We start from the raw sequence: 15,079 nt of genomic DNA, 5'->3' as shown, positions 1-15,079 counted from the left end.
TTGAACACCAGTCAGACCTTCTATGCTTGGGTGATGATGCAAACAAACAAAAAAGCTTCCTGATTGGTCAGTCTTCTGTGAAATCGTCCAAATCTTTCAGGTGAATCTTTTTTATTTCATTGAATGACACATTGAAAGTGTCTAACTAGTTACATTTTGCTCCAACATGTTTTTCTGTATGTCTCCTTTCCTTAATTCTCTTGCCTCCCCATCACCCCCCACCAATACCTGTTTGTGAACTGCCCACCAGGATCAGTACCAGTTCCTGTACGAAGCCCTCGTCAGCCTTGTCCGCACCAAGGAGATCGGCTTTGGGCCTCTGGACATCAGCCGGACCTTGTCATCGTTGTCTGATCAATCCGACCAGGCAGAAAGTAGAGAATCACTCGTGTGAGGGCCAGAACTGGACTGAGGATCTTGCGTGTCTGAAAAACATCCCGCACCCCTTCCACTCCCGGAGTGCTCAAAGGAAGCGTCGAACTTTGTAAGCCGTCAAAGAACTATTATTAGACTTTTTGAGGCCTTTTTTGCCAGACTCTTGGTTAAATTAAAACACCTGATTACTTTTTTACACTGATATAAAATACAAATTGATATTTATTTTTTCGTCTTAATGTCCTCCGATTGAAGGGTTTGCACCTGCGTGTTTTTTTTTTATTTTTAAGTTTGACACTGCATCAGCAGGCAATGAGATCCACCTCTCTGTCGTTTCTCGTTTGCACTATATCCTATAATGTCAATGTTACTGCCTATGCTTGAAGCCCCCCACCCACCCGGCTCGCGCAAGCTGATTGTTTTGACATTCCACAACCTTGTTCCCCCTGCTACGCGACCTGCTTCTGCGAAGGACGTTGCTCTGTTTGACGCTTTCCATTGGATCGAAACGAGCTTGAGGAGGAGGTCAAACTCACCTCTGAGGCTAAACGCTGTTCAACTGCAATAACCTCCTCGTCCGTGCCCTTTTGGTCAACCGCATTACCACACATGCACTCTAGAAACCAGACCTATTCCCACTGATCTCTTGCTCTACAAATGCATTTCTCTTTTTTTTTTTTTCTTGGTGTTTTTGCTTTGTTGTGTTTTATGTATTTATTTTTATTTTATTAATATTTTTTGAATCACATTTTTGTTCAAATAACAACAAAGTGGTAACAACGTGGTGTTACAACTGTGATCTTTGACATCCTTTTTTGGCATCACCTTCTGATTTTGTATATAAACACACTGTATGTGTGCGCTTATGCATATATTCTCAGCCACTACTGCGCCCTTCTTCTCTTTTGATGTGTCTGCTGCTATGCTGTCACAGTTCACCGACTCTTAACACTCTTTTTCATCTCATTGAAATCATTCTGTACACTGTATCCGAAACTCTTACTGGTCTTGCTATTAGAATCTAATAATTAGATGGACACGCGATGATATGCAGGGGAACATTATACGAAGCAAGTTCTATGCAACAGGTTGAAGAAAACCAAAACAGGGTGTGATTCTCAGTGTTAACCGTTAGCGATCACCTGACCTCTTTTTGTGCTCTCCGGGCAGAGATGCGATGGTTAAATAACGTCATTTCTTTGAACCGGTTGAATTGATGTCTGTCCCATTTCATTAGGGCATAAAGTACTGATGAAGAAACAGACAAGATATGAGTTCGGGGGGTTTTTTTGTTTTTGTTTTTGTTTTTTTTGGTGTTTGTGTGACTGAGTTGATCTGCTCTGCCTGGTTTACCGACACGTTTTGAAGTGACAGACGGCGCAATGACCTATTTCTGCAGCGCCCTAAGAAGGCACACTCAGTTACCGCTGACTTAGTTTTTCCATGTTTTTATTTTATGACTATGGCTGTATTTTTAATCCAAATGTTTACTGTAATTATGACTTTACTGTATGAGCGTAGGTTAGTGGAAGACCATGGCGTTCTGAGTTGCATACCTAATCGAAAGGAACTCCTAGGACCCCCCCCCCCCCCTGTATAGTATTTCCAAAATGAGTAGAGGAAGTAGGTAATTTGTACAATATTTACTATATGTTTACATTTTTGTTGTCAATGAACAAGGTCAAAGAACTTCTTGATGGTCATGTTATTATTTCATGGTAACTTGCTGATACAGTACAGGTACTAAATTTGGTTTTCAAGAATGTGGTTTCCTGTTTTTTGCCATATATGAAGTACAAATTTAAAAGACAAAGAATCTTGTAAGAACAATAAATGTTTGATTTATCTCCACATCACAACATGCATTGCAATATTCTACCAAAAGAAGACCTCTCTTATTTTTGAAAAGTATACACAGTACATCAACTGCAGATTATTTACCCATTTTTCCCCCAATTATATATATAACTTTATGATCCACACGATCTCTTTTAACTTATACCTATACAGTATAAAAAAAAAATCTGACTTATCCATTGTTAGCTACCTGACAGCTACAGCACTAAATAACGTACAGTAAACGTGCAAATGCACAAAACATCAATCATCATTAATTTTTAACTTTACTTTCAATGAATAACCTTCAAGGTTTAAATGTTTGTTTTGGGGGGTTTTGGACCAGTTTGAATGTTATTACACTAGAACAACTCTCCGATTTAAATAAATAATTGAATCACTGAGTCCTATTTATACTGCTCTTTGGAAGGTAATCGGCAGAGTTGGGGGTGCTTGGGGGCTGATGTGCATGTACATGCGCTGCAATTTTTTTATTTGTATTTTTTTCATCTTTTTCTCTCTGCGGCCTGGTACAACAAAGTGGTGGTCTGCGGACTGGTGGTTGGGGACCCATGGTATAAGTCAAGGGTGACCGAAAATCTGCTTTTCGATTAACCAACCTCCCGCGGTCGACCACAGACGACCACATGATGAGCAACAGTCATAATATTCCCTTGTTGACACATGAGTTTGTGGGTTTGTGAAAAAGAAATCACAGCCTACTTTCGTCGAGACCTGACTCGGAGGCAATGGGACGCACTTTGCAGCGTGTTAACGATCGTAGCTCAAGTGTACCGTTTTAAAATGCTTCTCTCGGCCCTCCAGACTCCCATTCTTTGTGCCCTCGATGAATTGTACATGAATGAGAATAATAACAATAAAAGATATAGCGCAACAGCTCTGATCGCAATCTGCAATTCCAGACTGTTGACCGCTCACACCACCGTACCTTAAAGGAGACCTGCTTTTTTTATTTTAGATTATTTTTAAAATTGGAACCAGTCCACAAGCTACCGGTCGATCATGATCGACGTATTAGGCACCCCTTGGATAAGTCATCGGGTGTGGAAGGAATGAAACGACAGTGCATTGTTTTGCAATAGATACCACAACGAAACCTCTTAATTAGTCATCTCGATTTCCAGGGGTGGGGGCGAGGGCTATTCAAGTCCAACCTTAAAAACATGCCTGCATTGGACTCCACGGCCCAGACATTACCAACACTTAAGGGTAGAATCAGCACACAGCACACACTGTATAGATAAGAGTGTATTAGGGACTCATCTCAAGGGTCTTAATTTGACAGAGGACTTTAATAGCTAATTCTCTTTCGGTTGTTCCCCATATTCTTTTACTTTACTTTACAATACATATTCTTTTTGTATTGTTTTGTGTTTTTTGTTATTGTAAAGTGTCCTTGGGTGTCTTGAAAGGCGCTTATAAATAAAATGTATTATTATTATATTATTATTATTATTTACGTGTACATATTTTGATCAGTTTCTGCTCTATATGGGGTGATATTTGATACCATAATGACTTTATGACGCTGCCTCATAGGAACCTATGGCTGACTACCACATGTTTCCAAGGTTTGGAGTAAAACATTTTTATTTTCTTCATATGGCCAAATGCATTGGAGAAAATTGCAGCTTAATTACTTCAAAAGTACCCGGACTGTCACGGCTAATTTTCATCTGAATTTAGAGAACTGGAATTGCTTTGAATGAACTGAAAGTGGAAAAAAAGTGATATATACACACACAATATATATATATATATATATATATATATATATATATATATATATATATATATAAATTCCTCATCTCACCCCCCCTCGGGTGGTGTCCGTCCCTCATTCAGCTCGGGTCCTCTACCGGAGGCCAGGAAGCTTGAGGGTTCTGCGCAGTATCCTTGCTGTTCCCAGCACTGCACATTTCTGGACTGAGATGTCCCATGTTGTTCCCGGGATCTGTTGCAACCACTCATCTAGTTTGGGGGTCACTGCCCCGAGTGCTCCGACCACCACAGGCACGATTGTGACCTTTACCTTCCAGGCTCTCTCCAGCTCCTCTCTGAGCCCTTGGTATTTCTCGAGATTCTCGTGTTCCTTCTTTCTGATGTTTCCATCACTTGGGACCGCTGCATCCACTACAACGGCTTTCCTCTGCCCTTTATCTATGATCACGATATCTGGTTGGTTCGCCATTACCATCTTGTCAGTCTGGATCTGGAAGTCCCACAGGATCTTCGCTCTGTCATTCTCCACCACCTTCGGAGGTGTTTCCCATTTTGACCTTGGGGTTTCCAGTTCATACTCCGCACAGATGTTTCGGTAGACTATGCCAGCCACCTGGTTATGGCGTTCCATGTAGGCTTTCCCTGCCAGCATCTTACACCCTGCAGTTATGTGTTGGATCGTCTCAGGTGCCTCTTTGCACAACCTACACCTTGGGTCTTGTCTGGTGTGGTATATCTGGGCCTCAATGGCTCTGGTGCTCAGGGCCTGCTCCTGAGCAGCCAGGATGAGTGCCTCTGTGCTGTCCTTCAGGCCAGCCCTCTCTAGCCACTGATAGGACTTCTTGAGATCGGCCACTTCAGTTATGGTCCGGTGGTACATCCCGTGTAGGGGCTTGTCCTCCCATGATGGTCCCTCTTCCAGCGCCTCATCTTCTGTTCCCCATTGTCTGCAACATTCTCTGAGTGTGTCATCCGTTGGAGCCTTCTCCTTGATGTATTCATGGAGCTTGGATGTTTCATCCTGGACAGTGGCTCTCACACTCACTAGTCCCCGGCCTCCTTCCTTTCGGCTTGCGTACAGTCTCAGGGCGCTGGATTTGGGATGGAACCCTCCATGCATGGTTAAGAGCTTTCGGGTCTTAACGTCCGTGGTCTGAATCTCTTCCTTTGGCCACCTTATTATTCCTGCAGGGTATCTGATCACTGGCAGGGCGTAGCTGTTTATTGCCTGGGTCTTATTCTTGCCATTGAGCTGGCTTCTGAGGACTTGCCTCACTCGCTGGAGGTATTTGGCCGTAGCCGCTTTCCTTGTTGCCAGTTCGAGGTTGCCATTGGCTTGTGTGTGTGTGTGTGTGTGTGTGTGTGTGTGTGTGTATATATATATATATATATTTGTATTTTCAGTGAAGATCAAATAAAGTTTCAGAGATATTGAAATATATATATTCAAATTCAGTTTCTAGTTCTAATAAAGTTCAATTCTAATTACACACTTGAGACTCGGTTTTTCAAGTGCAATGAGTCAAATCAAACACACCAATTTAAATTTCTCTCATTCAAATTCAAATTTTTAATGCAATTGTTCCAGTTTGGTGATTGAAATATAAATCATACAAATTCCATTTCTGGTGGCACATATTTCAGCCCACACACCTGTGCATGAACTGAGGATGTATTACTTGAAATGCTTATTTGGAAACAATTGCTTGATTGGGATCGTGTGCAATGAAGTTTGTGTTTTTGCATTTCGAGTGAATCTTCGACCCCGCACAAAGCAGAGAAGGTGAAAAACAGTGAAGAGGCAACTGTATCTGCATTGTAAAGAGACAAATTGGAAATCTGGGGATTTTATTGATGAAAATACAGCTGTCTCATTGTGCACGTGTCTTGCAAGTTGTTTTCTCTTATATGTATGATTTCAAACAAACAAAAAAACAACAAAATCGTATTGCTTTGTTTGCAGCCTGGTCAGCATCGCAAATGACACTTCATTCATCCATTCATTCTTTATTTATTTAACAGGGACATTGCACAACAAATGTTGCGCACAGACCAGAAGTAGCTACAAGCTAACTTTCATCTGCGGTCCGTGTGCAGAAGCGGTTTTCAGAATCTGCCTTACAGGATGAATAAATGTTAAAAATGAATTTTAGAGGCTCAAAACTGAAAGTGAGATTTGATAATCAGTTAGCATGCATGACATTATAGCACACTGATTCACACTGGCTTGCCACTCTAGCAACTCATAGTTAACACATAACACAGAATGTTCCGGTTCACCTTTCTGTTGATAATGTCAGCCGAAATTTGAATTGAATTGAAAGAGAAATTGTTGTAACATCAACCTTTGTGCCATGAATGGCAAGTACCGCTGTGAAATTATTTGAAGTTTGTATGATGAATCTGCTACATTTGTTTTACAATTTTAACTACCTTGATGTGGCTTCTTCATTGTGCATTGCTGCATCTGAAATTTCACATACGAAGTTGATGTTACTTGGACATGAAGGGTTTCTGCAAGCTGAATTGTTAATCTTGTAATAATTTCTTTAGTAAGATAATTTCTGCTTAAAAAATCATCTTGCTGTCACGCAGCTGTTCTGTGAATCAGCATTGTATATATTTTGGGTGCCTCAAACCGCACCCTTTCTTGAGAACTAGTGACTGGGACACAGGAAATGCGTGGACGTTTTGTTTTAATTGTATTTTCTACTTTCTTTCTCTTGTCAACATGATTTCTCATTTCTTGAATGATCTGTATAAAATGATTGTGGCTTTCGAACAAACTTTTTTTCTGAGTCACTTCTGAGTACATGCTGTTAATTTTTCCCAGCTTTCGGTAATCATGATTAGATTCCACTCGATAAAAATCACTCTTCACGTTTCAGCTTTGAACTTTTCATGTAAATTAAAGGCGGTAAGTATGATATTAAGATGGATTTCTTTTCTTGGTCTTTTTGTCAATAGCCATATGAACTCATACTGCTATTGTGTTATTTAATAAGTAAATTGTATTGCAATGCATACAATAAAAAAGGTTCTGGAGGTTTTATTTTGATTTTTGACCGCCTCTGCTCTCTTCTCAGAAGCATTTTGTTTTTTTCATTTTCAGTCAAGAGACAAAAGGGTGAGAGTTTGATCTTAACACGCCTAAATTTGATAGCCTAGACAGTCTCTAGCTCACCACAATCCAAACTTGAGAAGCAGCAAAAAAACAATGGATGGAGCTCATACACACGACTCAAATGTTTGGACATTACAAGGTCACCAAACCTTGTAATAAAACAGAATTTGAAGTTAAAAATAAAAATCAGCATTCAAAATGAATACGGTGGTGCCGTGGATGAGTTTTCATATTCTCCCTGTGGTTGCACAGCTTTTCTCCGGGTACTCGGGTTTCCTCCCACACTACAAAAACATGCATGGAAGGTTAATTGAAGACTCTAAATGTGCCATTGGACCAGCGATTGGCAGGGCAGTTCAGTTCAGTTTTTCCTATTAACTGGCTTTGCTGCATAAATTGATGAAGTCGATTGGTTTGTTTCCCTCCTCTTTCCGACTGTTTTCCTTTCACATCTAAGATATCGGGGCGCTCAACGGCGACCCGCCAGGCTTCTCGTTCTGTCTCCCCCATGTCAAGTCAAGTCAAGTCAACAGTATTTATAGAGCACTTTCAAACAGCCATCGCTGCATACAAAGTGCTGTACATGGAGCAATTTAACATGCACAATAAACAGTAAGACAAATCGGTAATAAAGGCGGTAGAAAGCACCAAACAGTAAAACCAAGAACAAATCTGAGTCGAATGCCAAAGAATACAAGTGAGTTTTGAGGAGGGTTTTGAAGATGGGCAGCGAGGAGGCTTGCCGAATGTTCAGTGGGAGGTCATTCCAGAGAGAGGGACCAGCAACAGAAAAGGCTCGATCCCCTCTGAGCCTCAGTTTAGTTCTTGGTACTTCTAATAAAGTCTGGTCCACAGACCTGAGGCGCCGGGCAGGTGTGTAGGGGCGGATGAGCTCAGAGAGGTAAGGTGGCGCGAGATTATTCAGAGATTTGAAAACAAATAAGAGGATCTTGAAAATAACTCTAAAATGAATGGGGAGCCAGTGAAGGGATGCCAGAGTAGGAGTTATGTGCTCCCTCTTACGAGTACCAGTCAAGAGGCGAGCAGCGGCATTCTGGACCAGCTGAAGGCGCTTAATGGAGGACTGGCTGACTCCAAAGTAAAGGGCATTGCAGTAATCGAGCCGGGATGTGACAAAGGCATGAATTACTGTCTCAAAGTGTTCATGTGAGAGGAGAGGTTTTATTTTGGCCAGCTGTCTAAGGTGAAAGAAGCTGGATTTAACAACGGCACCAATTTGCCGATCGAGTTTGAAATCACTGTCCAGTTTAAGGCCCAAGTTTGAGACTGTTGACTTAAGATAAGGAGACAGGGGGCCCAAGTCTATAGGATGGAATGTACAAGGGCCACTGGGACCAAACAATATCACCTCTGTCTTCTTTTCATTGAATCTCAAGAAATTTTGTGCCATCCAGGTTTTGATTTCTTCCAGACAGGATAGGAGTGGCCTTAATGAGAAGGCGTCTGTCTTGCTCAGTGGGACATAGATCTGGCAGTCATCTGCATAGCAGTGGGAGGCAATACCATGTTTCCTTAAGGTGGAACCCAATGGGAGCAGATACAGCGAGAACAGCAGAGGCCCCAGAATTGAGCCCTGTGGAAAACCACATGACAGGGGAGCAGTGCGTGACTCAGAGCAGCCAAGGCTGACACAGAAGGTTCTGTCAGCTAAATAGGACCTAAACCACTCAAGAGCACTGCCGCCAATGCCCACCAAGTGCTGCAAACGAGACAGCAGAATACTGTGATCCACTGTATCAAATGCTGCATAAATGCATAAATGTCGGTTTATGCTGTCTTGTATACGTTCGTCTGAAGGGGTTGAAACTAGATCAATTCCTTGTGTGTTTCTTGCATATCCGGCCAATAAATCTGATTCTGATATGTCGTGTTTCATAAGAACATGTTATAGTGACTTGGTAATTCTTCATACTTGAACAAAATGTACATTTAAATGATTGTACACACAACTGTTGCTTGATAAGGTTTAATAGATGTTTGTGTCAGTTGTTATATACATTTTCTCCAAACATTGCTCATGGCCATACGCAGCACTTGCAGCCATCATCAAAGACAGATCCAGCTCCACAATTCCTCACATGGGTGATGCCACCGGCACACATGTAGAAGCTGTTTCTGTCATCCGGGTTGGGATACAGGCCATCGGGTTTTCCGTTACAGAAGCCGGACCCAGGGGCATGGGTTGTGACCGTGGTGGTTGTGGTTGGACGCGTGGTGGTGCTAGCGCCAGGTTTTGGGGTGGTGGTAGGAGGGAGTGGGGGCAACTCTGAATGACACAGAATGAAATAAGGTATGTTAGCGATTGAAGTTAAAGAATTTTGAACGTATTTGTTTCTCGGGGCAGCCGAAACATTTCAGTTTACCAATATTGAGAAGTTTGCGAAGATGAGACAGAAGAGGGTGGTTGCCCGCTCCACAGAATCGTCCAGCAAAGTCATCCAAATCAAGAGCCCACACAAAAGCACCGCCAAACCTCTGCTCCTGGAGGTAACGCACCTAATGGGATCAAGATAGACAATTTGAATCAGGTCTGGAGGGCAGGTCAAATATTTCCAGTTAATTGCGACCTACTTTGGTCTCATAGCTTTCCCTGTTGTCAAATCCCACCCACTCATTGTTTTTTGTGGCATAGGGAACCTTCTGGTCATCGATCCATTGAATGGTAGTGCCCTTGAGGAAGCCACAGATCTGAACCACAAACAAAAAAGTCAGGTTAGAGTACGGTAGTTGGTTATACATCACAAAGCGTGTGCTGTTGAATACCAATTTCCCTTGCACATGTCGCGTTCTGAATCGCACCACATCTTTGAAATGCTGAAGTATTTATCTTACCTCATAGTAGGACCAGAATCCAGCTTCACGTGTGAATGGACCAGCTGATGCGGGTCCACTAGCTGGGGCTCCAACTGCGGTGTTTGATGATGTCAGACGGAAAGTACGACCATAGGCAGCAAAACCCATCCTCAGTTTCTCCACTGGAGTGCCGTTGTCTCGCCAGTACTTCATTGCAAAGTCCTAAATAGGAAATAGAAAATGGTTCAGATCTTGTTTTTGAAAATTGGATTATACCTCAGCGAGTAAGTTATTGTTGCTCACGGTGTTAAAGTAGATGAGGTCGCCAAAGTCCTCAGAGCCGCGGAACAGAGGGCTGTTGTGGCCAGTGAACCGCTCCCAAGTTCCATGAAAGTCATAGGTCATCACATTGATGAAGTCCAATTCCCTGATTTAGGTACAAAACAGACTGAAGCTCATGTGGATATTTTTGCAACTCGAAGAAATAAATAAACACACTTACTTGGCAATCTCAGCAATTTCATATCCTCCATCAATTGTACCCTTTCCAGCAGACACCGCAGCAGTCAACATGAGCTGAGTATTACCAGTGGACTTGGCCTCGGCAGCATAGGCTTGAACAAGTTCCTGTAGAAGTACACGCAAAATTAATGGAAGAAACTGTATCCACATTATATAAGATTTCAGCATTAAATTCAGCTGAACATGTAAAGAGTATGTGCCCACCCTGCAGAGCAAAGTGAACTTCTGCTTGTCCCCTGGGGGGCTCCCACGAGCTCCGGGGTACTCCCAGTCCAAATCCAGACCATCAAAACCATGAGTCCTCAGGAATTTTATCGAAGACTGGATGAACTTCTGACGGTTAGTTGGGTTGGATACCATGATGGAGAACCTGCAGGAAAGGTTATTAAAGCCTTTTACACACCATTGTGCATAGATGCATCACAGATATTTCGACCCGGACTTTTAGAATTTCATTTTGGATTAACACAGTTTTCTCTGAGTACTCCCGTTTCCCCCACATTCTGAGAATATGCATGGCAGGTTAATGGAGCACTCTAAATTGTCCCTGGGTGTGAGTGTGAGCATGGATGGTTGTTTGTCTATGTTTGCCCTGCCATTGGCTGGCAGCAGGGTGTACCCCGCCTACTGCCCGATGACGGCTGGGATAGGCTCCAGCATGTCTGAGACCCTCGCAAAGATAAGCACATTGGAAAGTGCATGGATGGATGAAGACATTTAAAAATGTATCTTTGGTCTAACATATCATAATCGATTGACCTAAATCATAGTGAATATATCACTCTTGGTCCCATTGCACAGTCATGCTGTGACAACATAACACAATTTGCAGTAACTCCTATTTTTGTCTCAACTGACAAATGACACATTACACAATATGGTATTAGTAAGATATTACCACCACACAACTTATCAGTCCAAGCAATGCATGCATGTCCAAGGTTAAAATGTAACTCACTGTTGTGAACCAAAGTTCCATCCACCAACAGCCAGAAGAGTCTTCAGATGGGGGTTCCTGCAAATAGCAATGTTTGTTTCTTTGTTTGTTTCGTGAACATACGGACAGATAACAGACATTTGGAAAGTAGGAAAAAAACTTAAAAAAAGAAAAAAATAGTCATCATTTAGCTCAATTTGCATGTTTAAAGGAAGTAGGAAGAAGTTAAAAAAAACAATGTTTCAAGTCATTGTCATCACATATTTACTCATAGTCTAAAATTGTTTGGATTGACATTTGAGTTTAAACAGCATTTTGAGACAAGCCACTTACTTGGTCTTCAGGTTGTTGAAAGACTTGTACAGAACGTCATCATTCCACTCATAAGTAACCAGCTCGTTGTTGTGGTTGATGATAGAGAAGGCATAGATCAGGGTGGTGCACAGGAAGGGATCCACATTTTGTGGCATGTATTTCCCCTCACCAGGTCTATACTGGGACCAGTTTGTGAAGTAGCACACCATTTTGGTGGCAGATCCTATTTGGAGGAAGAGAAACACAAACACAATGAACAAAGGAATGATTTTGAATGAATTTTACGTGAATGAAATGAAAATGTGTTTGTTGACAACTTACCCAGGTGGCATAGCACCAGACACAAGCCTAATGATTACAGAGAAATATTTATAATTTTATACATAAAGAGCCAAGAGTGTGTATATTCACTGTATGTATTGTGAGTAATATACTGTATATATATATATATATATATATATATATATAATTGGCATACCTGCAAGTATTGTCAACCTGGTCATCTTGATTTTTTTTTTTGGATTGCACACAACTTAACTGGGTTACTGTAAAAACAAACATGTAGATAAGACAAAAACCTGTTATTTAAGACAACCACACGATCACACTTAGAGAAAAGGAAAGTCACACAAAGGTTATTTTCTTTGATAGACTCACCTTGGGACCAGATGAGAGACCCAAAGAACTGCAGCAAAGCTGGGTCCTTATATAGTCGAGAGAATGTGTCGAGTCAGCTGTTTATCACACACGTTGTAAAAGTCATTAATATTAAGACATATTTTGATAACAACGGGCAGGTTTTAAGTCCATGTTGACAATAATTTACCAGATATACGACTCTCTAACACTGCATCTCACAGATAATCTACAAATAAATTATGTCGGTGACCATTCTATAGTGTTATGTAATGTACTAGCAAGAATAGCCGCCAGCGTCTGCAATCCACTAGCTTTGTGTTTCATTTTATTGCCTTGATTAAAGGTTTTGGCAGTGATTTGGTTTGTTCCATTCAGTGACATTGCTGCTTCAGCATTTTTAATGTATGAGTTTACATGACTCAATTTCGTAGTGACAAACAACAACTAAAAACATACATATGGAATACATATATACTATACTGTATATCAGGGGTGTCAAACTCATTTGACATGGTGGGCCGCATACGGCCTCGGCAGATGTCAAGTGGGCCGGACCATTAAAATTATACCATACTCTGTCAAAAAAATTCCAAAATATCATGTCTTTCCTTTGTTTTGGTTTTGCGAAGCGCAAAAACATTTGGAAAATGTTGACATTTCATGAACATATCTTTTATAAAACATTTCATGAAACACCTTGAATTTCCTTTGACAAATGTGCAATTTACTTTGATCATTTATGCATCGTAACTGATCCCACTGATTGTACAAAGGCACAAAACTTTTAACAAGTAATTGCTATTGAAAAATATAGTCATGCATTTTAAGATGAAACAAGATTTCTAAAGAAAGGAAATTTTTGAACCATTTACACATGTGCAAATCAAATCTAAATGTAATCCCTGCCTGCACTTTACAAACTAAAGAGAAAACAGTCTTCCCCTAGTGGATAATCCATGAATTGCATTCTATTAAAAGTATTCATTCCTTGTCTTTTATGCATTTTTTTCACGTTTAAATTGTCCTGCGGGCCTGATCAATCCTCCTCGGGGGTCGGTTCCGGCGGGCCGTATGTTTGACACCACTCCTGTGTATTGTTATATTGACAACATTGACCTTTGTTGACGAGTTGGGTGGTGGCCGACCTTGGCGGCCCGATCCCCAATTCCAGAAGCAGTTATCCACCTTATTCCTCAGGGCTCTCATGGATAAATGATTATGTGCACGACTTCCTGTGTGACACTTCCAGTCAAAATTTTGCAATTTGTCCCAGCCGGTTTCTATTTACGGAGGGGTTGCTGTGAAAAATCTCTTGCATGTGTTGGGAAATTGTTGCGCTGTTGGCGGTTGTACTAACAAGAAGGAGAAGTTCAATCTGTGACTACAAGAGCAATGTTTTGAGGTGGCACCCCAAAGGAGGAGAGAGTGTTGATGTGACACCTGGAACAGTTTCTAACGCCTACCTGGGGATGAGCGTCACAAAAGAATCAGACTGCGGCACTTTCTTTGAAAAATCCACCTCAACCATGTACATGTGATTTGTGGAGAGAGCGTGGCACATATAAGACTGTGTGGTTACTGCTATGCCTCAGAATTTTTGAGAAAGCTCACTTCCTCACGTCTGAAGCGGCAGAGTTCGGAAAGTAGTTAAACATATGACTGACTGTACCTTATCGCTGGCCTCTTTTTTTCTATCATCCTCCCCCTTCACTACCTTTGAAATGTTTTCTCTTATAAACGGAAACAACTGGCGTTCTCACATTGTTAGTCTGTCGCTGTCATAGAAAGTGGAATATACTACCCCAAAAAAGGTTTATGGTCTGCGGAAAAACGATTTCTGTCATCAAGACTTAAAAGACGAAAAATCTCTCTTGCTTCACTGTCATATAAATATTGAGCCATTCAAAATACAAATTGTTCACACTCACTGAATCAAAGATTTGAAATATAGATGGAAATGCAGTCGCTGATTTGAAGTGGCCGAAATGGCGTTATATGAAAAGAAACATTAAAATTTGTAACCGTACCATAATGACAACCTTGACACATATGCACAGACTGGTAAACATGACAAAACAAGATTAGACCCGTTTGTAATTGTTCCAGTTTTGTGATTCGTAGCTTTGATTACATTATCTTGGTCTGCAATTGATCAGCGACTATGACCATTGACCATCATAACATTCCGTTGCTGCCCACTTGTTTTTCCTTCAACACCCAGCTGTTTTGGAGATAACTTCAAAGCATTTTTTTATCTGCACACAATCGAGTACTGTTCTTTGAAACTAAACACACCAACAAAAGAAACATAAACTTGTCATCTGGTGGATGAATATTTATTAATATGCAATTCGAGTTAGCTGAATTTCATGATTCCATAGTAAAACAAGCTCACTGACACTGTTATGTAAGTTTTTCACACCACATAAACAACCTTTTACCGAAACATGATTTTCTTTAGATTTTTACAATGCACATAGATATTAATAACAATCTTGATTGTTGTTGGATCAATGGTAAAAATGAGATTAATTGAAATAGTCAATGATAATTGTTTTACAAAAACATATTCCATAAGAAGTAATGACACTGCAAGAGAGCTTTTATTTGAATTAATTAGCTTGTGTAAAAAAATCAAATAAAATCACTTGATTGATAAGGTTTGTGTTCACAGATATACTTGTAGTCCAAGTTGCCGCAGGATGTTCTTTATTAAGGACTTTGGACCATAGTCTGAACCTTCTTTCCATTGTTCAAAAGTCCAACACATGAAT

At 40.9% G+C, this 15,079-nt stretch overlaps 2 protein-coding genes across 3 annotated transcripts in view; one reads left to right on the top strand and one right to left on the bottom strand.

Annotated features, from left to right (window-relative positions):
- The window catches only part of LOC147200870 (receptor-type tyrosine-protein phosphatase gamma-like), a 365,530-nt gene extending 363,466 nt beyond the window's left edge, over nucleotides 1-2,064 (top strand). For both annotated transcript variants that reach the window (XM_086118198.1, XM_086118200.1), the window contains one exon: nucleotides 251-2,064. In XM_086118198.1, coding sequence (XP_085974324.1) covers nucleotides 251-394 — 144 coding nt within the window. In that variant the 3' untranslated portion in view covers nucleotides 395-2,064. The remainder of the gene's footprint in view (nucleotides 1-250) is intronic.
- A 7,050-nt stretch (nucleotides 2,065-9,114) lies between these two features.
- Nucleotides 9,115-12,169, bottom strand: LOC147200869 (acidic mammalian chitinase-like). Its single transcript, XM_086117565.1, has 11 exons — nucleotides 12,145-12,169; nucleotides 11,988-12,014; nucleotides 11,685-11,889; nucleotides 11,373-11,429; nucleotides 10,619-10,784; nucleotides 10,395-10,519; nucleotides 10,196-10,319; nucleotides 9,932-10,114; nucleotides 9,671-9,787; nucleotides 9,463-9,595; nucleotides 9,115-9,365 (listed from the first exon to the last, which is right to left on the bottom strand). Exons 1-11 carry the CDS (start codon nucleotides 12,167-12,169, stop codon nucleotides 9,115-9,117), a joined length of 1,413 nt encoding a protein of 470 aa, XP_085973691.1.
- Between the last annotated feature and the right edge of the window lie 2,910 nt (nucleotides 12,170-15,079).

The sequence above is a fragment of the Hippocampus guttulatus genome, chromosome 8, assembly GCF_054856545.1.
Source record: "Hippocampus guttulatus isolate MCC_2025c chromosome 8, RoL_Hgut_1.0, whole genome shotgun sequence".
Classification (NCBI taxonomy): Eukaryota; Metazoa; Chordata; class Actinopteri; order Syngnathiformes; family Syngnathidae; genus Hippocampus; species Hippocampus guttulatus.
Note: the sequence above shows the minus strand (reverse complement) of the source record. Positions and strands in the feature narration are given on the sequence as shown.